Source organism: Myotis yumanensis, unplaced genomic scaffold (assembly GCF_028538775.1).
Source record: "Myotis yumanensis isolate MYYU_CA2020_CCGP unplaced genomic scaffold, mMyoYum1.0.hap1 SCAF_3, whole genome shotgun sequence".
Classification (NCBI taxonomy): Eukaryota; Metazoa; Chordata; class Mammalia; order Chiroptera; family Vespertilionidae; genus Myotis; species Myotis yumanensis.
In genome coordinates, this window is record NW_027223754.1 from 61,520,414 (window position 1) to 61,547,100 (window position 26,687).

General features: G+C 39.9%; 1 protein-coding gene across 4 annotated transcripts in view; it reads left to right on the plus strand.

Moving 5' to 3' along the window:
- KLF12 (KLF transcription factor 12) overlaps nt 1-26,687 on the plus strand; it is a 662,522-nt gene that overhangs the window by 551,247 nt on the left and 84,588 nt on the right. For all 4 annotated transcript variants that reach the window (XM_070408948.1, XM_070408947.1, XM_070408949.1 and 1 more), the window contains one exon: nt 8,874-8,936. In XM_070408948.1, coding sequence (XP_070265049.1) covers nt 8,874-8,936 — 63 coding nt within the window. The remainder of the gene's footprint in view (nt 1-8,873; nt 8,937-26,687) is intronic.

Sequence of the window (26,687 nt, forward strand, 5' to 3'; positions counted from 1 at the left end):
TCTCAGGGGTAACAGCTAACTTCGTATATATTCATCTTCCTTTTTCTCCTCCCACAACCCTCTGTCATTCCTACTACTTCCATGATTACATAATCTCCAGCCCCTCCAGGCCTGCCAGATCCTTTACTGTAGTCACCCACAATTTGTAGTTTTGCTATTGGACATATCTACCCTCAGTGTTTCTCTAAATTGTCCTAGATAAGCTTCCAGGTCCACTGCAAAGCTTAATTAAGATGTCCCTTTTGTCTACTCTTATGGTCATTTATCACACTGCACCATGATGGTCAATTGTTTTTCTAAACACATGTCATGCTGTAGGCCTCCTGAAGTCAGGAACCACGTTTTAATAGATGTAATGCCCCTTCCCCTGACACAGTTCGCAGTACTTGTGAGCCTGGAACAGTGCCTGGCACAATAGATGTTCAATTAGTATTTAAATTAATGAATAAATAATAGGTAGTAATAAAATTGGTTAAATTAAAGATATAAGTGATGTGTATATGTTTCTGAGCAACAGAGGATTAATATTATTCGACAGCTGACTGCCCCAATTACTAACTCCATATTCAGACATTTATTGACTGATCTGTATTCTAACTGTGAATGAACATCCTAGCTCATCTCCCCCTAAAGTTTCTAAGAAACTTCCCCTCACACCACAATGCACTCTCCCATATAGAGGACTAACGTAGCTCCTCTTCTTGAAGTTATCTTCCTAGCATCATTCACTCCTGATTCTGAAAGTTTACTTATCCTTCACTTCCCAGCCTAAAGGTCTCTTCCTCGGACCTTTTCTGTTATTTCACAGTTTGAATTAATTCTAACCCCTTCTTCACTCCAATAAAACTTGAAATCTCCTTTCATTTCTCTACCCCATTCTATGATTGTTGCTACCTGTTTATCTCAACTAGACTCTAAGCATCTGGAGGACAGAGATCCTGTCTTACTCCACAATGCAAGACTTCATTGAAAGTAGCTGTTGAGTAAAGTTTGTTGGATTTAATTAATGTTGATCAATTATTCTGGGGATGTTTAGTAAACAATTCTGTGGCATAGCTCAGATTTCTAAATCTAAAACTTTTTATTTTCTACATCTCATGGCTTATCAAATGTCTATTACTTGCTTATTGTGCTAAGTTCTGAGGATGGCATCGTGACTGGGACAGGTGTGGCCATTGCCAACCACCCTGGAAGTTCCAGTCTAGTAGGAAAATAGGGCTAAGCATCCAACAGGTACTTATTGAGTGTGCACTGCACTGCATGGCAGGTAATGGAGATTTGATGGTGAGCAAAACGAGTAAAGTTCCCTTGTCCCTTGGAGCATATTGTCAAGTTGAAGAGACAGGCGAGTTAAACTTACAAAAAAGTGTAATCTTCCACTAACATGTGCTAAGTACCCTATGCTGTGAGTTGACCTAGACCTGGAGGTTCTGGATGGCTTCTTAGAGTTAAGCATCAGCTAACCAGGTGACAAAGGAGGGAGGGGACCCTTCAGTGTCACTGCCACACACAGAGCAAGAGGGGTGTTGGGAGAAGAGGCTGGGATTAATGCATATGCTTGTGCAAACCAAATGTCCTCCTTTTAGAATTCCTCATTCTGTTGGCGCACGGCTGAAGTACATGTTGTTCCCTTCAAAATACTATATTTTTAACAAAACTTACACTGTTAGAGTAGACAGGAAAAAATTATCCCATTAATTCTATATGATGTTCCAGTTCAGCCCATTCTTCTGAAAATAACATCAATGGCTTTGCATATGAGAAAGAGGCAAATATAGTGGGGAGGAGGGGTCTTTGAAAATATCTGGCATTCCTAAAGGCCATCTAATCAGTGGCTTGGTAAAAGCAGAGAATAAAAAGGGACCACCTAATGTAAACACTGGTCATGCTTATTTTTATTGGGCCAAGTGTAGTGTATATATGTATATGTATATATTATAATAAAAATATCCAGGTTCACCTGAATAACCATGAGAACTTGTATTCAGCATAACTATATATGAAAAAGAAATAATACCAACAATTACTTTAAAATTACCTTTTATGTGATTCTGCATAGGTAAATGCTGGTATTTAAAAATAATTGTGGAATTATTTCTAGGTTAATATTTTACAAATGTAGTAAACTGAGTTCTTACAGTGTGTATTATATACAATAATTGGAAAAATTTATGGATGAAAGTATGGGCTAAGAAAAACAGAAAAAAATGAACTTAAGAATAGAAAATATTTGTACATAATGATTTCTCATGATCTTGATAATGAAAATTTCTAATCTTATTAAATAAGTAATTTACTATAATAAATATTTTATTGGTGTGTGAAATAATAATTTATTCTGATTTTCCTCAGTATTAAGCAGTCTATTTAATATATGGAGTGTAAGAGCATGAAAGGACTCAAATATTATTCTGAGGTTGAAGTTGGGTGAAGGATACCACCAATTTTTGAAACGGATATAGAAAGGAACATCTTTAAAAATATATATATATTTTTTTATTGATTTCAGAGTGGACGGGAGAGGGAGAGAGAGATAGAAACATCAATGATGAGAGAGAATCATTGATCGGCTGCCTCCTGGGGATCAAGCCTATAACCTGGGCATGTGGCCTTGACCGGAATTGAACCTGAGACACTTCACTCTGCAAGCCAGTGCTCTATCCACTGAGCCAAACAACTAGGGTGAAAGGAAAGAACATCTTCAAGTTAGGATTGAAAAATCTGAGTCTGGTATTCAGAGAGGATATAGGCATAATGATAGAGATAGAAATTTGGGGGTCATTATAATATGGATGGAATATAAAGCCTTTAGCTGAGGCCCTCATCAAGGTTATGAGGGTAACTGTTTTGGAGACTCTTGTGAGTTAAAATTGGGAAGAGAAAGGTCATAGGAAAGAGAGCCTCAGGCCAGGCCTACATTTAGAATTTAAAAGAATGAGAGAGGGAGCTTCAAGCAAAGGAAACAAAAAAAAAAACAACAAACAAACAAAAAAAGAGGACAGAAGCCAGAGAATGTCACTGATGCTGATTAAAGAAAGCTTTTTCAGGATTGAGTGATCAGTGACTGCTTAGAATTTGAGAAGATGAGGACTGGGGGGTTAACCATTGGATTTGAAAACATGGAGGCCATTGATGGTGATGATAGGAATGATTTCATCACAGGGGTGTGAACACACACTGGATTGGATTCTAGGAAAAAAAGAAAGAGAGAGAGTAGATGTAGCTAGAATTAATTTTACCATATACACTTACACTGTTGCACATTTTGTATTTAAATAGAAATATTAGTAACAAGGAATTTTCATAAACAGTTAAAGAGAGAACAGAGTGTATTACATATTACTATGAATGTATTTTTGTGAGTACCCACATGGTCTGCTATTTAGTACAGTGCCAACTTTAAGCCAAAAAACAACAACACTTTTACTTTGCATCATTTATACTATAGAATGTACAATTGGACTTAATTTACTTTATTGCATCCTCTAGGTTAGTGTGGAGGGAATATACTGGTATGGGCATATAGGAAAGTTTATAGTTGTAAGTACATGAAACACAGAGTTTATTCTTGTATTATTATTTATTAGCTAGAGGCCCGGTGCACAAAATTCATGCACGAGGGGGGGGTGTCCCTCAGCCCAGCCTGCACCCTCTCCAATCTGGGACCCCTCAAGGGATGTCCGACTGCCTATTTAGGCCCAATCCCACCAGTACTGCTGGCTCCCAACCACTCGCCTGCCTGCCTGCCTGATTGCCCCTAACCGCTTCTGCCTGCCAGCCTGATCAATGCCTAACTGCTCCCCTGCCAGCCCAATTGCCCTAACTGCCCTCCCCTGCAGGCCTGGTTATCCCCAACTGCCCTCCCCTGCAAGCCTGGTTGCCCCTAACTGCTCTCTCTTGCTGGTCTGATCCCCCCCAGCTGTCCTCCCCTGCCAGCCTGGTCACCCCTAACTGCCCTCCCCTGCCAGCCTGGTTGCCCCCAACTGCCCTCCCCTGCAGGGCTAGTCCCCACCAACTGCCCTCCCCTGCATGCCTGGTCCCCCACAACTGCCCTTCCTCCTCTGCAGGCCTGGTCCCCCCAACTGCCCTCACCTGCAGGGCTGGTCCCCCCAACTGCCCTCCCTCCCCTGCAGGCCTGGTTCCCCCATCTGCCCTCCCCTTCAGGCCTGGTCCCTCCCAACTTCCCTCCCCTGCTGGTCATCTTGTGGCTATCTTATGTATTGGAGTGATGGTCAATTTGCATATTACCTATTTATTAGATAGGATTATTGTATTATTTTCTATATGAACAACTGTAAACCTACATTTATCCACCCCTGTCTATGTGGTCTTAAGGGCTGGAAGGTAATTTGAAGCAGGACAAGTCAGCTATACCTTATGTTCAAGTTCGGATTTTGCTGTTCACTAGCTCTGTGACCATGGCAAGTTATCTAACTCTTCTAAACCTATTTTCTCAAACTTAAAATATGGGTAATAAGGATATGAGCATAAAATAAGATAATGTACCTAAAGTCCTAAGCATGGGGTCTAGCACATAGTAAGGTCTTAGTAAATGGAAGTGATTTTGTATCGCCATGATTACTTGTTCTTGAATGGGACATAACTGAACACAGGTCTTCTAATAAACCATAGAAAAATGAGGTACCGTAGAGTAAGCCATATGTTAGAAATCACATTATTTGGTTCATGTTACTCTATATGTGCTCATTTCTCTTTGTTACCTCATCTTTAGGCAAGTCATAGAAGCACAGTAATTAAGACTGCAGGCTCTATAGAGCACAATTGTTGTCTTAGTCACTTGGAATGAGCTGGATAGTCAGTTTCCATGTTTCCATCCCTTCCAATATAATCAGCTCTGCTAGTGATAACAGCTAACTTCTTCCTGGGTACCAAGCACTATTCTAAACACTTTACAGCTATTAACTCATTTAAATCTCCCAGCCCTCGAGGGTGGTTATCATTGTTGCCTCCATTTGTACAGGTGAGAAAACTGAAGCACAGAGAGGTTGAGTAACTCACCCTAGGATGACACTGTTGATCAAAGGTGGAGCTGGAATTCCACCCCAGGCAGCCTGGTTACACAGTGTGTACTGTACATTTCATCCTAATTTCATTGGAGGCTACAAGATTGAAATTAAATTGTCACATTTCAGTTGTCACTGCTTTGCAGTGATGGGGATAGTAAAAAGGTTGGATCGGTACCCTTCCCCAGCAATTCCTCTGTGATCCGTAATTTGTGCTGGGTGTCCGGTTTTCACATCCTACTTCCAACCACCAGCCATTCTGTTGCTTCATGAAAAATTTGAAAAAGAGTGATCATATTCTCTTAACTCTAAATATTAGTCATTAAAATACAAAACTTAACGGTTAGGTCCTTTGGTGCGTATGCCCAAAGAAGGAAGAGTCATTTCTGTATTAAGATACCTAAGAAGTTCTCACATGCTTAGCAGGAAAGCTAAGCCCAGCACTGGGTAAATGCTGTCTGCCTCAGACACTGAGTAAGTGTGTATAAATAGAACAGTTGGTGTGCATGGCCTGAATGGTGCAGCTTCCCATTTTCTGTGTAATGTAAATCACCAATGTGAGCATTTCCATCTGACATAAACTGTCAGTCGCAGAAGAGCACATTGTAGGATTCAGTACGTGTTACACAACAACCAAGATTGCCCTTTTCTCCAGCATCTTGATTTTTTTTTTTCTTTCCATATCCAGCAGTTAGTACTGAGGCCTGAAACCCTTAGTTACAGAACAAAGTGGCTTAGCAGTAATCAAGCCTGTGTGAGGCTAAGGGGAAGAATAATGAATGTTCCCTGCAAGCTTCCTGCCTAGATGCAGGTGCAGGAATCAGGGGGTCATGAATAATGCATGGCATGCAGATTAGGTGGTAGTTTCTCCTACTGGGGTTTTGACTTTGCTACCTGCCTGGCTGCTACATGTGGAAAGATGGTAGGCGATGGCAAAAGTGCCACAAAAAAGACTAAAGACTGAGCTCACGAAAAACACTGCATAGCCTTTTGAAAAAATACAATTTGGGAGATAGCTGAATGTAAACCTTTATGGTGTACTTTATTAGGTGAAATAAGCTCCAGGTTATCCATTTACTAATTTGGGGGAGGGGAAAAAGCTTTCTTGTTTTACCATTTTCATTGAAGAAATGCTATAATTTTGGGAATTCTTTGAAGAAATGCTATAATTTTGGGAATTCTTTGAAGACTGTTAAACTGTTATAGAAATTACCTGCTTATAGTATTTGATATATGGATGGTTCAGTGAAGTGTTACTGCAAGATACAAATAACTAGAGAATATTATAATTAAAGGTCAAACAGGCCTGTTTTTCTCTGCTGATATATGCAGTGAGAACCATCAATAAGAGCATATATTTACTAGTAAACTTCAACAAGTGGAATGATCATGATGAATAGAAATCCCAGGGTTAAGGAGGAAGCAATAAAAGAGATAAACTTTTAAAGGCTGGAGAGTGAATTAAGTAACTGTATTTGGGCTATTACTTTTTAAAGCTTTATCTGGGCAGCATAACTCTGACACCCCAGTGGGGATGCCGGGGAGGTTCAAGAGGCTTTCCGGTGTTTCCCCTTAGGACGGGGCCTTTAACTGGGGAGACATTTTTTTGGCTCACAGTTCCATTTTGATGATTGTGTTTCAAACAGACAAACTGAAAGAAATAAAAAAGAAGAAAAAAGAGAGTTTTGCTACCTTTCGAATACTTCCTACACGTTTCTACGGCATGTTTTTCCTCTCTCCTCAATTTGGGATGCTGGACTATGAACAGGCTTTCATTTCTAGCCCAGTCTGCCATTTCCGCTAGGCCCCAGTTTGGCCCAGCGCCAAGACCAACAGGTGATCCTTGTAGCTGCAAAACAGCAGGAAGTGGGCCTTGCTTGAATGAGACAGTTCACCAGAGGGGCTGTCTGGCCTCCCTCCATCTTTCTGCATAATTAACATCCCCTCCCCCATGCAGAGCAGAAAATCTGTGCTGAGCCGCTCAGCTGCAGTAGCCATTGAGAAGTGCTGTGAGGGAAAGAATGTTAATAAGGGAAGTTGGAAGAAATAAGCCTTCCGGGTGCAAAGTGCAGTCTGGCTCTGGCTGTACTGAAAGACTGCAAGTTGGCCCTTCTGAGTGGCTAGACCTGTGTTATCTATTTTGAAATGATTTCCACTTGCTAAACACTCAGGGAAAACCGGGGTTCTGAGGAACCTTGGAACTTTCGGTTCTAACTGGACTTTGACAGGAGTTTAAAATCCCTGTGTTTTTTTTCTGTCTTATAAATAAGGGTAATGCCTGAAATGGACACAGGCAACAGGGGGGTGGGGGGAGGCAATGGAGGGATAAGGACACATATGTAATACCTTAATCAATAAAGAAAAAAATTAAATAAGAAATAAATAAAAATCTTTTTTAAAAAAAGAGTAATGTCTGAGACATAAAGAGTCAAGCTAAGACAAGCTAAAACACTGCCTAGACCTCACAAATCCTAGTAACGCAGGAAGTTGGCCAGGAGGAAGCAGGAAGTAGGGCATGTGGTGTTGCCAGTGAGTGACCCACAGAGAGGGGGCGGTTCAGCAGCTGGCTTGTGATTGGAAGGTGTCAGCAGGTCACGGACATTTAAACTGTTTCCAGGGGATGACTCCAGCCCTGGAAGCGTGTACAACAGTCTAGTCTTTACTTCTTTATTATTTAGCTGAAGTTTTTAGTTGACTTTGCATTCCTCAAAGCCCAAAGCTGTAGAGCATCATATCTAGAAGGCCTTTTTTTCTAGAAATTAACTATTGGCCCCTCTTTCCTCCCCCAGATTCTGTTCCTGGACATTTGGATGAAATTATTGTAGGGAAGGAAAAAAGTTTTTCCTGTATCCGCTCAGGTTCAGTGGGGGTGGAGGCTGAAAATTGAATTGACAAAAGACAAATTAGCAAGAGGGGAAAAAGCCCAGCAGTTTATATGTATAACATGCAAACATGTGAAAGTACTGAGTGATAAGTAACTAAAAATGTGATTAGAATTTGGAGCTTATACTGTACACCATTTTAACAAAGGCTGATAAATTGTGGAGAAAGAACTAGTCAAAAGAAAAGGGGTCTAGGCTTCAATGGGGGATAAGTTGTAAGAAGGTGAGTAGGAAATATATCGGAAAAATAATGGTAAATAAAGGTTTTTTTTAGGCAGACTCATTTCAGTACCATCTCTGGTGATAAAAGTTATACCATGTACTACTCTTCCCAGGATGGGAGAGAGGGACACCTTTACAAGTGCAAATTTTCTTTCCAAAAGATAAGTTTATGTCCTGCTATTAGGCCTCTAAAAGAAGATAGAGAGCTCCTCCCAAGTCTGCTGTTTCTCAGTTACTTTTAGCTGAAAATAATCCTTACGCCAAAGTAGCATATTTTGGGGTGGCGTATCCTGATCCCCTTATTATCTTGCTTTTTTAAGTCTAGAAGTTAACTGAGAAAGTGTGCTCTCAGACTGTCTCTTATGTCCCTCCCTCCCTGTATGTGGGAATAGGTAGCAGAAAGGGCCCATTTAGGGCAGGTACTCTAGCTGGTAACTCTTTGTTGGATTGAATGAATGAAATCAGTTAATTAAAACGGCTGGTCCTCTTTTAGGGGTCTTCACAGTGAACATATGAGAAACTCCTGTCATGGTATAGGTGGTACAGAAGGGAAAAAAGAGACCCTTCAGGTTTGCAGGCATAGGAACTTACCTGCATCCATTTACTAAGAGGTGACCAGGTTCTTGGGGATTTGATAGTAAAGCAAGTCTAAAAGATTATTTATAAACCAGATGCCTTTTCATTTGTTCATTCGTAATTGGGAATATGCTTTTTCAATGACTAGATTACTCTCATCTATCTACAGGGTACATCCGTCCCCAGTATCAAGGGTCAGGGGAAGTCGGATGAATAACCAGAAGTTTGCTTGGTGAGTACACAGCCTAAATTATGAGAATGTTTCCGTTTTATGGGAAATTTTAATAGATCTGTGTTATAACAAAATAGAATTATTTCTATTCCTCTGTAGAGCAGCAATTTTCAACAGGTGTGCCTCAAGAATTTTTAAACATGTAATACCTGACTATTTAGTCAGGGACACTGAGCTCTTTTCTCTTAGATTGTGAAATAAAAAATTACAATGGCCAAAACAACAGTAGCCATCTGGGGTGAATGAATCAAGATTATACCTACTTTTTTTTGTCAGATCAGCAAAAAATACAATATATTTTTGGCGTGCTGCAGAATTTCAGTAATTAGTTTATGTGTGCCATGAAATGAAAGAGTTTGAAAGTCCATCTACAGAGAATATGTTTCTACTAACTGAATTACGTTGTCTCCCTTTCCTTTGAAAAATTCCTTTCCAGCCAAAACTCTTTACTCACTAAAAACTGAATGTAATATTTTTTTTTCATAACAGATATGATATATTTCCCAGGATTGTCAACTCTTACATTTTTAAAAATTCTTTCCCCTTTTTGGAAAATACTATAAGCTTTTCAAATGAGATTTAGGCAATAATTCAGATTTTTCTCAGGCACCAACTTCTATTTCATAGTAAAGTAATCTATATATATAAAAGCCTAAGCGACCATTATGATCAGACAACTGGACAACTGGCCGGTAGCTATGACATGCACTGACCACCAGAGGGCAGATGCTCAATGCAGGAGCTGCCCCTGGTGGTCAGTGCACTCCCACAGCCAACCTCCTCGGGGTCCCTTCTCCTGGCCGACCGGCCCCCATTGGCCCTGACCAGCCCCGATCACCAGCCAGGCTGTGGGACCCCACCGTGCACGAATTTGTGCACTGGGCCTCTAGTCTATTATATTAATTTCACTGATTATTATTTAGATGTGTGTGTTTTTCTGACTGGGCTTTAAATATCCAAGGATTTTATTTTTAAATTTGGGGAATACAAGTATCTTCTTTCACTCACCAGCTTTTGAACAGAAATATAGATGGAAATTATCAGAAATGACCTGAAAAGTTAGTTCAACCACAAATCATTGATTGATCCTATAAAGAAGCGATTTAAGATGTTTTATAAATGTTTTATGTGAAACAAAAAATTAATTAATTAATGTAGGTTTCAAATCCATTATGTTCACATTAACTACTCCATTGCACAAAATTACTCTTTCTAAACATAATGTATCTTCATAAAAGAAGGAAGGAAAGAAGGATTGATTGAACTTGAACTGTGTACTGTTTACTTCAGGAGTGAGTGGAAATGCACAGGTATCCATTTTTACTTCACTAAATTGTGCTTAGGATGAGATTTTGATTAAAAATCATGGCTTTTTTTTTTAAGTAAGGGAAGATGATTACTGAAGCTTGAGCTTCCAAATTAATTTTATTCCTAAATCAGGATTATTTTTAGACACATAATAATGATTCTTTGAATTTGAATGGTGTCTAATCAGCTCACCTCCCTTCCCCCATTAAATCAAATTAACCCTCACAATAGCTTGGTGATGTTGTTAAATATTATGCTTTTCTTTTTGCACAGAGAGGGAAATGGAACACAGATGATTCAGCTATTTGCTTACACACTGTCTAAAAGCTGGGGCCTCCTACATGCTTTCTCACGGTCACTAAAGCATATTGTCCCCTGTCCAACCTAGGAAGCTGAGGGGAAAATAGCGCTGATGGCCATTACATAAAAGAACAGGGAGAAACCGGGGCTTTTCCTGACTGCACAGAATTGATATTCCTTCTCCGCACACAGCATATTGCACTAAAGAAACTTTATTACATGTAGAGACTATGAAATGCTCAAGTGAGCAACATAAGTTAATGGATAGAGTACAACAATGTCAGTTATGAGATCCATTTTCTACAACTTATTTTACTAATTGTGGAACATTGAGTGAATAACAAATATTCTTTCCTTCACTTTTTCTTCCCGGAGGATTAGAGTTATGATAACTCATTCCTACATAACTTATAGCACATTATTCGGTTAGTAAGTTCAAACCACTTTTATCACCTGAGAAGTAAGCCATGAAAAACAGAAAAGATTTTTACTATTAGCCTTGATAAAATTAAAATTCAACTTTTATTTATTCAGCAGTTTTATTTACTGTCCCTGGCTGTGTGCAAGGCACTAGATTAGCAAGATAAATAAAACATGGTTTCTGTTCTCAAGGGGCTCACTGTCTTGTAGGGTATGTGTGTGTGTGTGTGTGTGTGTGTGTGTGTGTGTGATCACACATGTAATATTCAATATTATGCGATGTCATATAAACAACACATAAAAAAATTCCCTAAGGAGATATATTCATAGTATAATGTGCAGAGGGAAATATTATCAACTCTATTTAATACTAATTTGAGAGTAGGTCATGAGAAAAGAGAAAGTATAGAAGAAGGAAGGAGACTATGAGAAAACCCAACCTGGAGAAGATTTTTGAGTAAAGACCCAGAATTAGTAGGAAAAGCAGAGGGTTGAGGTAGTGCCTTCTTTATAAATTGAAAAACGTTTACAAGGACCTGGAGACATTTCTGAATGAACTATAGTAGGAGCATTTGGCCATGTGCTTCATTTGGTCATGAGTTAGTTTGAATTCCTAGTGTACGTACTACCTTGAATGTTCCTTAAGTAAATACTGCGAAGCTGGTACATGGAAATAAATCACCCAGCTGGGACGAAGCCAGTGAATCACCCAGCATCTACCTCTGGTCAACTGGTAATCACTCACTGTTTCTTTGTGAAATATTGGCTCTGAGAGTTCAGGAAGTTTAAATACTCATGCTCAGCAAGGGAGATGGAGGAAAAGCGACCCTTGCTCTCCCCCAAATAAAAGTGTGGGGTAATTTATAGAGTTAGATGTGAAGTTCAACACCAGCATGGCTCCGGATTGAGTGAGATCTGCAAACACTCTTATATGAGTGACTTAGGTGATTTTTGTGAAGTGGAATTAGCAAATGCTTTATTCAGGTAAAAAAATGGTGTTCATCAAACAAGAAATTAAACCCCAGGAAAAGATGAAAAGGCTGGAATTTGTAAGTTAAGGATAGAAAATGCATGACAATTGGTAGGTTGCAAATGTCAGTGGCTGTGGTTGAGCTATCAAACCAGTGTTTATCATTGAGTAAAGATGGTTTAAAGTTTAAGTGGTGTTTTTCTTTACAAAATGTTAATATGAGAGGCGGCATCCACTGGCCTCGTTCCTGTGGCAGCATTTCCTCTGGAGATGAAGAAATGTGTGGAAAAGGATTTCTGTTCAAGGCAAACAAACCTGCTGGAATGGAAAGAAAATGTAACAAATGTGTGTATCCAGGGAGAAGATGAAAGCACCCGCATGTAAGGGGTCCAAACAGATGTTAGGATGGAGCCAGGTTGCTGTAACTACCTGCTAACTCCCAGGGATTAAAGAATGGCAATAAGAACTTCTGTCAAGATATATTAGCACCCCAGCAAAGAACACGGGATCATTGCACAACTACAGTCCCTTAAAGGCAGCAACCCAGGCCAGACATAAACTCTCCATCAGAATGGCTCTCCCCTTACAGCCAGCCCACAATAGTTATACTTCTTGATTTGAGGATTCATAAAGCCTTTGAAGTTTAGCATATGAATTTCCTTCTTTATTTCATGAGTCATATCTCTCCTCTTCCCTCCAACATTGGCCCTAAGAGTTGATCACACCTTCCTTTGTCCAATAACTGTATAAACTTGTTTAAAGATCATTTGCCACTCTCTCTTGTATGTGGTAATGCCAGGAAAATATTTTGCTCCATTTGAGGCAACTTGGGGGGAATAGGGCAAACATTGTTAGAGAGTTGGAAATGCAGATAGACTTTTGTTCTTTACAGATCTTTTTGTATCAGGCTATTATATTCTGATATCAAACCCACATAAAGTAGCTGTTTCCAAGTCATCTTTTAGCTGTTTTATCCCCGAAGATATAATAGAAACTTGGACCCCATGTTTGGTGGGAGCAAGACAGGGAGGGGCTTCGTAGAGAATATGGCTGAACTGAACATTGAAGTTAATTTAAGTCTCCAAAATTCTCTAGATCAGTGTATTCTGAAGACATCCATATTAGCATGTGCTTGTTTTTAGCCTTTTACCCTTTCTTCTCTCCCCTGCACTTCTAGAACCCTTCTACCCTGCTCCATTTGTGAAGATTTAAAGGAGGGGCATATATTATTTTTGATGATGGTGGTGATAGTAGCTGTGCTCTGCACTCGGAACATCCATCTAGAGCTATTATGTAACAGTGGTAGTGGGTGTTACATGATAGAGACTTTATGGGCAATGTACATGATGACATAGAAAATAAAGTATTGTTCATAGGAATTTTCATTAGTAAAATAGAAGTGATTTTCTCTAACCAATTGGATGCTGCCATTATTAGTCTCAATTATGATTTATTTCTTACCCACATGCCTGAAATGTTATGCAGCTGTATACACAAAGAGGCTCCAGTTTTGAATAGAGTATCAGTGCAAATGATGACACATTCTGGGTGTGAATCACGTTTCACATTTGGATGTGATAAAGTTCTGTGTCGCAAATCTTGGCGGAGGGCAGGAAGAGCCTTTTCACACGGACGTTTTATGGTGGGAGATGGAGTGCCACAATGAACTTAAATATTTAATGCGTACAGTTGCAAATGTTAGGCATGACTTCATAGACTCCTTCTGGAAAATGTAACTAGTAGAAATCTTTGTCATAAAAAAAAAAAAAGAACAGTCATTCTTGTTTAAAGCGTCTCCTTAAAAGAGGAAAGCACTGAAGCCATTGATATTGGAAGAAACCTCTCAGAAAGCTGATGCAGAGCTAGCCCTTTAAGGAGAGACATAGCATTTCCAAATGTAGTCGTTATCAATTTCCGAGCTGTAGAAGAGATGTCAGCATCATTGGGTTCAGTTCAACTCACTTTCCAAAATGTAACATGTCAGCAGGGGGTATCAACCCAGGCTTTGCACACTGGCCAGTCATCTTTCTGCTACTCAGCAGTTACCTACTGTTGGAGAAATGCAGAAGATAAAATAAGACGAATACTTAATTCATTTTGAGCTAAGCAGAAGGTTTTTGTCTGGAAAACTCCCATGATATTGATGTGACAGGGGCAGAAAAAGGAGAAGTAGGAGAGGCCTAATGAAGACATTGCTGCCCACTCCCATATGTGGCAGTTTCTCCCTGCCAACATGTTTATCATCATGATGTGGCTTCTTGCATGCTCATTATTTGTAGATAATATGGATTATGTTATCTTAATTACCAGAGCATTCCACTGCTTTGCTTTTTTACTTACAGGGCAAAAATTATAATAATTTATATGGACTTTAATATGTGAAGTTTCCAGTTCCCCAAATCCCTAGCCTTCCTGGTTTCTTTAATCCATATATGTTGATAAATAAGTAACAGTAGGTTGCCTTTAGATTTCATTTATAGGTGTCATTCATATAATCATGAGCCAGTTTGTAAGTTCTCTGTATCCACTGGCTTACAATGAAAAGAAGTGCCTCCAGGATGTTGCTATACTTTAAATCCCTCCAAATTCACACCTTTAAAAATGTTGCAGTGCAGGATCTGCTGTTAAATTCTTTTTTAAAAATAATTCTTTTTTAAAATATATTTTATTGATTTTTTACAGAGAGGAAGGGAGAGGGATAGAGAGTTGGAAATATCGATGAGAGAGAAACATCGATCAGCTGCCTCTTGCACACTCCCTACTGGGGATGTGCCTGCAACCAAGGTACATGCCCTTGACCGGAATCAAACCTGGGACCCTTGAGTCCTCAGGCTGACGCTCTATCCACTGAGCCAAACTGGTTAGGGCTTAAAAATAATTCTTTATTGTTGAAAGTATTACATATGTCCCCCTTTCCCCCCATTATCCCCCTCCAGCTCACCCCTGCCCCCCACCTTCACCACCCTATTTTCTGTGTCCATGGGTTATGCATATATGCATACAAGGTCTTTGGTTGATTACCTCCCATCCTCCCTCCCGCGCCTTCCTTCTGAGATTCCACACTCTGTTCCATGCTTCCATGTCTCTGGATCCACTCCGTTCATCAGTTTATTTTGTTACTTAGATTCCACATATGAGTGAGATTATGTGATACTTGTCTTTCTCTGACTGACTTATTTCACTTAGCATGATACTCTCCAGGTCCCTCCATGTTGTCTCAAAGGGTAAGAGATTCTTCTTTTTTACTGCTATATAGTATTCCATGGTATAAGTGCACCACAGCTTTTTCATCCACTCATCTACTGATGGGCACTTGGGCTGTTACCAGATCTTAGCTATTGTAAATTGTGCTGCTCTGAACATAGGGGTGCATACATTCTTTCTGATTGGTGTTTCTGGTTTCTTAGGATCTATTCCTAGAAGTTGGATCACTGGGTCAAATGGCAGTTCCATGTTTAATTTTTTGAAAAAACTCCATACTGTTCTCCATAGTGGTTGCACCAGTCTGCATTCCCACCAGCAGTGTACTAGGGTTCCCTTTTCTCCACATCCTCACCAGCACTTGTAGTTTGTTGATTTGTTGATGATAGCCATTCTGACAGGTGTGAGGTGTTACCTCATTGTCATTTTAATTTGCATCCCTCTGATGATCAGTGACTTTGAGCAGTTTTTCATATGTCTCTTGGCCATCTGTATGTCTACTTTGGAGAAATGTCTATTTAAGTCCTTTGCCAATTTTTTAATTAGGTTGTTTGTCTTTCTTCTGTTAAGTTGTATGAGTTCCTTATATATTTTGGATATTAGCCCTTTATCAGATGTATCAGCTTTCCAAATATGTTCTCCTGTACAGTGGGGTTCCTTTTCATTTTGTTGATGGTTTCTTTTGATGTGAAGAAGCTTTTTATTTCATGTAGTCCCATTGGTTTATTTTCTCCTTAGTTTCCCTTGCCCTAGGAAATACATCTGAAACATATTGCTATAGAGTTGTCTGAGATTTTGCTGCCTATGGTTTCTTCTATGATTTTTATGGTTTTCTGACTTACATTTAAGTCTTTTATCCATTCTGAGTTTATTCTTGTGTATGGTGTAAATTGGTGGTCTAGTTTCATTTTTTTTTTTTGCATGATTCTGTCCAATTTTTCCCAACACCATTTATTGAAGAGACTCTCTTGACTCCATTATATGCTCTTGCCTCCTTTGTAAAATATTGAATGTAATGGCTTGGTTCGATTTCTGGGTTCTCCGTTCTGTTCCATTGATCTGTATGCCTGTTCTTGTGTCAGTACCAGGCTGTTTTGATTATGGTGGCTTTGTAGTATAGCTTGAAATTTAGTATTGTGATTCCTCAAACTTTGCTTTTCTTTATCAAGATTGCTGCAGCTATTTGGGGTCTTTTTTGATTCCATATAAATTTTTAGAATATTTGTTCTAGATCTGTGAAGAATTCTGTTGGTATTTTAATAGGGATTACATTGAATCTGTAGATTGCCGTGGGTAGTATGGACATTTTAATGATGTTGATTCTACCAACCTATGAACACGATATATTCTCCCACTTGTTTATATCTTCTTCTATCTCTTTTTTCAACATCCTGTAGTTTTCTGAGTATAGGTCTTTTGCCTCCTTGGTTGAGTTTATTACTAAGTATTTTAATTTTTTTGTTGCAATGGTAAATGGGATTATTTGTTTAGTTTCTCTTTCTGAGAATTTATTATCCTATATAATAAAAGGCTAATATGCAAATAGACCAAACAGCAGAACAACCGGAACAACTGGAACAACTGGAACAACCGAGCAATCAAACAGATGGTTGCTATGACATGCGCTGACCACCAGGGGCCGTGTGCAGAACATGGTGAGCGTTGGCTGTGGCAGGATGGTAGAGCAGGTGAGCAGGGGCAACAGACCAAGATGGGGTGCTAGACGCTATCATTGGGGCGAGCCTCTGGTGGTTACTGAAAATTCTTTGCTCCCGCACAATGCTATCCCGCCAGGAGCTCGCACCTGCTGCCAGCGCTGGCCCCGCTCACACCCGAAGCTCATGCCAGAGCCACACCTCGCACCCACTGCCAATGCTGGCCCCACTCGCACCTGCAGCCAGCGCCAGAACTGCCACTCTCACCTGCTGCCAGTGCCCAGCACCAGTCCCAATCACTTGGTGCTGTCAGCAGGTGTGAGCAGCGGTGCTGGCCCTGATCGCCCCTGAGCGCTTCTCCACCTCCCTCTGCTCCTGAGGGCCAATCAGGGCAGCAGCTGCCACTCACACCCGCTGACAGCGCAGGCTCTGCTGGTGCCGGCCCTAATTGCTCCACGCCATCAGCGGGTGTGAGCGGGGCTGGCGCCATCAGCGCATGGGAGCGGCAGCAGGAGCGGGGCTGCCGGCAGACAGGGGACCAGGGGCTACAGTGGGAGGGGCCAGGCGGGGGTGCACAGGATGGGCAGAGACCTGCCCCTGTGCCTACCGCAGCTTCATGGCCCACAGTTCCTTTCAAGGTGCACGAATTCGTGCACTGGGCCCCTAGTTGATGTATAAAAAAGCCATCGATTTTTGGGTGTTGATTTTGTATCCTGCTAATTACTTCCACCACCTCCTCAAATTTAGGTTGGTAACAATTATGTATACTTTAAAATTGTGTACCATCTTTCAGATTAACATCCATCAAGATTTTGGTCTAATTTTCATAAATTCTCTATTACCCAGAATTTCAGCAAAAAACCTCATGATAAGTGTTTCACATTCCTATTAGTAATAGCTGATTTTTGTGCCTTGTATTGCTTCAGTCAAAATAGAGGTAATTGGGAGAAAAAAATTTAAGATAGATTATTTTCTGCAATTATTTAGGAGTATTAGGGCTATAAGAATATGTTGAGCTTTAAAGATCACCACTTCTGAGACATTTTTTCAATTAAAAGTCCATGAGTATTTTGTTTCTACCAACCTACTACTCAGAACCATTTTAGTGTCTTACTAGAAACCTGCTATAAGAACCCATAGGCCATATCAGTGTACTTGTTGATTCCTGGCATCTTCTCAGCACTGTAATAGGTGTGGTACTAGTGTGTAACAAAACATCTCTGTTGATTAACTAATTTTGGCATGACTTAGAGCTATTAGTTCAGAATTCCCAAGGATTGTTTGGACAATCTAAAAATACTTGGAAACTGAACAACATGCTTCTGAATAATGCATAGGTCAAAGATCAAATTACAAGTGAAATTTCAAAATATTTTTAGCTAAGTGGAAAATTTGAACACAACCTATTAAAATTTGTAAGAAAATTTATAGCACTGGTGCATATATTAGAAAAGAAAAAAATCTCAAATCAATAATCTAAATTTCCACTTTAGGAAACCACAAAAAGAGCTGAATTAAATCCAAAGTAAGCAGCAACAGAAGAGAAATAAAATGAACTGTTTGTAGTTCTGGGATTTGTAGCATCTTTTTAATATAATTGTTATTTTTCTAGGTAGGTTTTATACACATAGGCTGTTTAAAATGAAACAATCGGGATTGATGACTTACTCTAGAAAAGCTACTTAAACTGCATATTTTATGAGTTTTAAATTGTGCTGTGTGCATTCTTCTCCATCATAATCCCTTCCCTGTTAAACTTGGTCAGAGGTAGAACTTTAAAATAGTGGTCATATTGTAATGAAAGATGACCAATGAGGGGAGTTTGGGGAGTGATGAATGAGTAATGCAGAAAAAATAACTGTGTCCCACTATGAAAAAATATGTATATATGATAGCATGCCATGTTGTAATTAACATCAAATTAAAATGACGAAAGATCTTTTTTTTATATACTATATCCAGAGAAGCCGCATTCTTTCCTAGTGTTTTATAGTACCTTTAATGGATATATATGGATTGACAAATTGGCTAATTCTAGCTGTCTTCTAAATGTATATTTGGAAGAATAATGACTGATATGGGGACCCAATAAAAAATCCTAATGTGTTCTGAAATATGCTAAGAATACTGCTCAGGATAATAAAACTAGAGGAGATTTTCCTGTGAAAGTGCTGAGTATACCAGCAGTGTTGGTTTGGTTTTCATCTGTCAGTCATATTCTCGATGTTATCTTCCTAGTTGAGATTTCTCTGTATACACATGGACAGTGAACTAGCAATTTTAAAATTATATGTATTCTCAACTTCCTATAACTATGACCACTAAGTTTTCATAGTTTCTAAGTAATTCCCTTAAAATTGGCTGTTTATTACATTTTTAAATATAGTACTAGATTACTTAAGATATATTTAGTATATTTTAGAAACATATTCATAGTTAGTGTATTTTCTTTTAATCCATTCTAGGAGAGCAATAGAGAATGTGTGATATATTAATCCAAAAGTTAAAGCCAACCCAATATCACACAGATTTCAACATACGTCCCACAGCTGACAGTAGCTGGAGGGCTGAGGACTCTGCTGGAATCCGTTCTCCGCTCTCTAAATTTCATTCAGATTAGTCTCCTTTATCTTTTGTGGAAAGTAATGGAAACTGACTGCGTCTTGTCAACTTAAGCAAAAGGTAATTTTGCAGAAGGACATGAGGCAGGTGATGGAGGCACAGGAAGAGCAGAAGAGTTGGGCCTCAGGAAACACAGGACCGGGACAGCACCAGGGTCCAGGGAGCAGGATTTAAAAAGCAGGTGGAGGCTTAGAGTGAGGCAGTGCAGCTCCTTGCTGCTACCTCCTTAAAATCGCAGTAGAGGAAGCCTCGGAGTCTGATGGGCCCAGCCTGGCTCAGGTGCCCAGCCTTGGTTAACAGTCCAAGAAAGACCCCCTGTAGTGAGAATCACAGGTGATGAGGAGAGGATGGTGTCCCAAAGGAAAAGGAGGTGCTGATACCAATAAATGATGGGAAGAATTACAGCTCTTCATAAACTGGCACCACTGATTGTCCCTTCTATTCAGTGAACTAGACGCTGCCATTACAGGTAGCTAATGAACTTTAATGTCATTCCTTGGAGGCCATCGTTTCTTACATTTTGGATGGCAAGGTGCTCTGTAAGTAGTAACTAAAATGAATGGAGTCTCTCAGGCCTTACTCTTGGTTATTCAGTGACTGAAGCATAAGAAGGTCAAAATAGGTAGACTTCCTTCTCCTTCAACACTTACAGTTTTTCATCCTAAGTCCTTTAAACCATTCATTTTCCCAGATTTCCTACTTTAAATCGCATATTTTAAGAAGCAGCCTTTAAAGCCAAACATACATAATTACGATTAGATATATAAGATAGTCAAAACAGAGGTACATCCTATAAAATGCATAAAGCTTGAGTCCACAGACTCAAATTCTGGTGTAACTATTTCACTTACACTAAATTAGTCTATACAGTAGGGCCTTGACTTAGGAGTGTCCCGACTAAGGAGTTTTTTGAGATACCAGCTGTCTCTTGGCCGATTTTTTGCATTGAGCTGATAGAGTAATTTGAGTTAACGAGCTAAACTCGTAAGTCAAGGCCCCACTGTACTTCCTGTACTTCAGCATTACTATTAAATGAATGAATGAATGAATGGTGTCTGACCCAAACTATTCAAATTTGATCTTGGGGAGAGTATAAAAGAGATGATACTCTTTATAACATCACCTTGAAATAAAGTGCTTCATAAACCATGGGTATTAGCCCACAATCAGATTTGAACTTTCCATAAAAGGAATCTCTTTACTACCACCTCGCTGCTTCACTGATACACCCAGCATTTATTATAGCCTCAAATGAAGCTATAATTCACTTCGGCTCTCTTGGGTCCTTCTTCACTCTAACAAGGTAGAATCCGGAGCAGGTAGGACTATGGTTCTATATATAGGTAAATGCATGTTCCAGAAGAGGCACATGTTACATCCAAGCAAAAGTGGTAGCGTTTTAGGGTATGGATGTAGCCATTTCCCTCAGTTTCTGTAAAGGCTGAATAAACCAGAAGGGTGACTCTCTATTTATTACCAATCTGATCATGATTGTGATCATTAAATCCTCTCTTCTATCCGACAATATACTTGGGACACCTTCATAAATGAAGATATCGGGTCACATCCTTAGAAAGCGATGATTTACATCACCCATAGGGCTAAATTGTTGTTATTATAAAGTAGAAAGCTCTCCAATTCCATTTATTTTCCCATTTCTCTACTCATTGCTTTTTTCCCTCGGAGATCTGTAAAGGAAAAGAAACATTGCTCTCTTCAGAGTTCGCAGTGAATAGGGATGGGGAAAGCAAGAAAATACCTTGCTGTTATTTTTCACTTTAGACTTGAATTATGTTGTGCTCTCTGATGAACCCTGTAGCTTAACCGTAAGAATAGCCTGATTTCTTCCAGTGAAAGTGGCTTACAGCAATCTTCCCCAAACTTTACAGGCTGTGAAGTGGTTATTTGGGGAAAAGAAGGAAGTGTGGATTTTTGTTGCCTGTAGGAAACAAAGACCAAAGGCAACCATGTGGAGAACAGAAGAAAGTTGCTGCCACCTAGAGGTCAAAACTGATACATTTTGAGAGTGTGCTGTGAATGCTCATGAAATGATCTTGAACGTAGACATTGATATAATGTCATCATACAACTAAATGTAGCCAGCTGCCTCAGTCTCTCCCTTTAAGGGGGACTGGACTCATTCTGCCCCTTTCCTTGTTGGTATTGTGCCCACATTCCATATGGACATTTTCTGACCTTGGTGGGTTTTTCTATTTTTGTGGGCAGCAGCCTTGTTATCGGCCATAAAAATTCATGTTGAGTCCTTGGAAATCTTCCTCTTGCTTAATGAAATTCACTTATTTGGGAGATTCCTGTTACTGTGGCTAATAGAGAATGTCCTTTCCATAACCCAGGTTATCTCTTTCAAATGGTAACCCCGGGAGCTCCACGAAGGCTACTTCTCACTAAAGTGGGCGGCTGACGCTCTTCTGTTTCAGAGGAAACCACTGATAGCAGGGAAGCCAGCGAGAAGAGAGCAGAGATTCGTTCCTGGGAACACCATTAAGAAGAGGGTATAAGCATTTAATAAATTACCTCTTGTTTCCACCAAAATGGAGGAGGAGGAGGTGAAGGCACCCCGAGATTCCGTGGAGTTATGCAAAAACCTAAAACCAATGTGGTACCAGCCACAAGAATAACATGCCATTTGGCCATTTTCCTTTTGGTTATTCAGACCTTACTTTTCAGAGCACAGACATTTTTAAAAATCTTCTTGTCAGGACATTTTCAGTGGCAAAGCCTCCCTCATTAAATAAATAAATAAATATAGATGATAGATAGATAGATAGATAGATAGATAGATAGATAGATAGATAGATAGACAGCCTAGATGGGCAGAAATGCTCCCACCTGTGGCTGGCAGTCCTCTCCTTTTAGGACTGCACAGCCCCGTTCTGCACACTGTAGACACCGCAGTCTTTCTGAAGGGTGCCTCCCAGAGCACTACAGCAAGACGCATGGGCGTGGGAAGCGAGCAAATGGAAGGATAATGTGTGAGTCCATCTACGTCTGCCCCTCTCTTCTTTCCTGAATGAGGGACTTGATTGAATGTTGTTGATTGTTTGATGGTTTTCTGAGATAAAAGGACTTCAGAAACACCAGAAGGTATCCGTAATACCTTTTTAGAAAGAGAGGATAGCAATCAGTGTTCCTCGTTTCTGTTAAACCCGACTGCTTCCTTCAGAATCCATGAGCTGTATCTTTTCTCTACCTTGCTTCACTTCCTTGCCCCTCTTGTTCTCTTGTTGTTGTTGTTTTTTTGCTTTTGTTTTCTTTTCCTGTATTTAACCTTAAGTTACAACTTAAGCATTTACATTCTATGTCACTTACCAACCTGGTCACTTTTGAAATTATATTTTACTCAATAGCATTCTCACTTTTCTAGAATATTTGTGTTCATTCATTTGTTCCTTTATTCAGTAAACATATGGTATCCACTCTGATCTGGTCCCTTTCCGGCACTCTGGGGACATGTATTTAATAAGACTAGCAAGGCCCCTTCCTTCACCATGCCCACAGTGATGTGTATAAAATGCAAATGATATTGCTCCTCTCTTTCTCACTCTGCCCAGCCTTGCCATCTGTAGCACAATTTATGGGACCCTTTTCAAGACAATTGCTTTCCTCCTTCCATACCTCACTTTTCTTAAATTTCCCTATCCTCCTTGGGCCCTACATTCTAGTCATGCTGAACTTACATTTTCCAAAACACCTTGATTGCCAAGAAAACTAATTCTGGAAGACTCCATTTAAGAATTCTCCCCCTGGCTGGTGTTTCTCACTGGTTAGAGCATCGGCAATTTCAGCCTGCACACCGAAGGGTCGTGGGTTCAATTCCTGATCAAGGACACATGCCTCAGTTGCAGGTTCGATCACTGGCCCCAGTCAGGGTGTGAGCAGGAGGCAACCAATCAAGGTGTCTCTCACATCAGTCTCTCTGTCCCCTCCCCCCCCCTTCTTCCTTCCTTCCCTTCCACTCTGTTAAAATCAATGGAAAAAATATCCTCCGGTGAAGATTAACAAAACAAAACAAAACAAAAAAAGAACTCTCTTCTGTGCAGTCTTTCCTGCAGTCCTCCATCCCATCAGCCTCTTCTCTCTCTGATTCAGTGCCACCCTATGAACCAAATGACTACCCTCATCACAGGTTATGTTCATCATTTGTTTGCCTGTGTGCAGTGGTCTCCCCGCTTCTCACCTCTAGATGGAGGCCCTCTGCTGTGAGGACCATCATTTCCTGACTTTCAACATACTTAGTAGCACATGGTGCAGCAAGCTCAGGGCATGTTGATCAAAATCCTCATCTTGGTGGGAGAACCAAGGCCCAGAGAGTTTAAATAATTTTGTCCAAGTTTGAAAATTAGGCCTGGAATTAGAACTTGGATCCCCTGCTTTGGTAGTTTCCCCTCAACTTTTTCAGGGCTGTTTCCTATTCCTCATTCAGTATTTTTAAAAAAGTAGAAACAGCCCTAACCGTTTTTGGCTCAATGAATAGAACGTCGGCCTGTGGACTCAAGGGTCCCAGGTTTGATTCCGGTCAAGGGCATGTACCTTGGCTGCAGGCACATACCCAGTAGGGAGTGTGCAGGAGGCAGCTGATCAATGTTTCTCTCTCATCGATGTTTCTAACTCTCTATCCCTCCCCCTTCCTCTCTGTAAAGCAATAAAGTATATATATTTTTTTTAAAAGTAGAAACATTCAGATTCAGAGGGAAACAATAATTTTTTTCATGTTAGAAACATCTTTAAACCTTGGTTACATGATCTCTACTCTTTCTCTGCTTGTAATTGTTATATTCAACAAAGCGCTAGAACAAGAGTGGAAGAATACTGACCTGAATTTCAGAGACTTGGGGCCTGTCTGGCACTCTCTAATTATGTGATCTAGGGCGAGATTCAGTTCCACATGCATGCTCTTCCCTATACATTTTGCAGGGATGATATGAAAATAAATGGAGGAGATTATATAGGAAAGTATTTTACACTATGGAAGCCAAGATGCTACAAAATGCCTCAGTGGTATTATTTTTCATAGTTCACTTTTCTCTTAAATGTAACCTCATTTATTGATGCCTTAAAAATATCTATTTGATTGCTTTCCTTTTTTTCTTCTTGTTCCCACAAAAGATGAGGGTTCTGTTCCTTACCTCCCCCTGACTTTTCCATTTATGCCTATTTCTCTGATCCACTTGATTCTTAATTTAATTATCAGGTTTATATTAACACCCTGTCTCATTGCTTCTTTTCTGCCTAGCAGTTCTTTATGGCTGAGTGAAAAAAGCTTGGTTAATAAAAGCTTGCCCTTTTATATTTCCTTATAATTAGTCCAATAAATAAAGGGTGACCTCCTGGATGGTCTTTGTGTGAGTAGGGTTTTGTGTGTGTGTTTTTTAAATTCTTTGTCCTTTGGGTGTACTGATTTGGTGGTTTTGTTTGTGTTTTTTGTTTTTGTTTTTGATTTGAACATCAACCTTCTAGTTTTGTCATACCTTCAAAAATACAAGCACTCACAAATACCACAACTCTGGAAATCGGATTTGGAACAAGATTTGGGTCTGTGGTTTAACAGGCTTAAGACCTATGACACTCTCAGGTGAACCAAGAATAAGTATCTTTCTTTTTAATCTTTTTAAAATCTTTATTAACTGGCTCAGTAGGTCCTGAATTTTAAGTGGCACTGTGCAGAGTGTCCGTCCATGTTGGTGTGTAGAGTTAATCACTTATCTTTCTAAGAGCTAAGAAGCTGGACCTCCCCAGGATCATAGCAGCGGTAGGTCCCTGGTCCCAGAGTACACACTAAAGTGTCTTCTGATGACCATAAGGAAAGATCATTTACCTGATAGGAAATGTCAATCAGAGCAAATCACGCAGTGTCATTGGCCACAGAGGGGAATGTGGTCTCTACTGAATGTAATTTTTACCCCCATTTGCCCACCTCCACCCAACCCCCTTACACACCAGCCCCCCAATGGCCTTCGCAACACTGTTGTCTGTGTCCATGGGCTACGCATATATGTTCTTTGACTAATTGCTTGACCTTCTTTCATTCAGTCCCCCCACACCTCTGACAGCTGTCAGTCTGTTCCATGTATTCTTATCTGTTTCTATTTTGTTTGTTAGTTTATTTTGTTCACTAGATTCCACATGTAAGTGAGGTCATGTGGTATTTGTCTTTTACCAGCTGGCTTATTTCACTTACCGTAATCATCTCTAGGTCCATCCATGCTTTCACAAAAGGTAAGATTTCCTTCTGTTTTATGGCTGCGTAGTGTTCCATTGTGTAAATGTGCCACAGCGTTTTTATCCACTCATCTACGGATGAGCACCTGGGCTGTTTCCAGATCTTAGTTATTGTAAATAACACAGCTATGAACATTGGGATGCTTATATTCTTTCTGATTGGTGTTTTGAAATCCTTAGGATATATTCCCAGAAGTGGAATCACTGGGTCAAAAGGCAGTTCCATTTTTAATTTTTGGAGGAAACTCCATACTGCTTCCCACCGTGGCTGTACCAGTCAGCATTCCCACCAACAGTACACTAATGCCTTTAAAACTGACCTGGGGTGAATAAATTTTAAACATTGAAGTCTAAGCAACTCAATGGGGGAAAAAAAAACAAAAAAACACAAGCTTTGAAATCAGGGGATGCTAGCTTTCAAATCCTGTTTGCTACATTTATTGGCTCTCCGACCTTAAGCGAGTCATCAAATTCCTTACCACCATTTTTTTCTGGGGAAAAGTACAGCAAATATATCTCTTTCCTAGAGCTCACCAGATTAAAATTTAAATGTGTTAATTTGGGTTAAAGGTCTGGACAGAGCAGGATCATATATGTTAGCTATTATTTTTATTAAAATGCTAACTCCCAATTATCTACCCTCTCAGACAATCATCTGAGCATCATTTGTGTCTGACTTTGCCCGCTGTGTGTTCTGTGCTACCTGATGATAGAGAGAACTGAATACAGAATTAGAAATGGGCCCTGAAATTAATAATTTGCTCCCAGGCATGCCTGGTTATATTGCTAGTAAATAATTCATCCTCTGGTGGTAGAGGTAGGTCTCCAAAGTGATTCTCCACAAACTCCTCATTTTTAACACTTCTCTGCAAAGGGAAACAGCGAAGTCTGATTTCCTCAGGACATGGACAGTGCTCCTTGTAAGAACCACCTTTCCATGACATTGTACATTCTTCAGCTTTTTATAGTTTGACAGTTTCATGCATATCATTTATTCCTCATAACCATTATGTGGGATGTCTTCAAAGAAGTTAT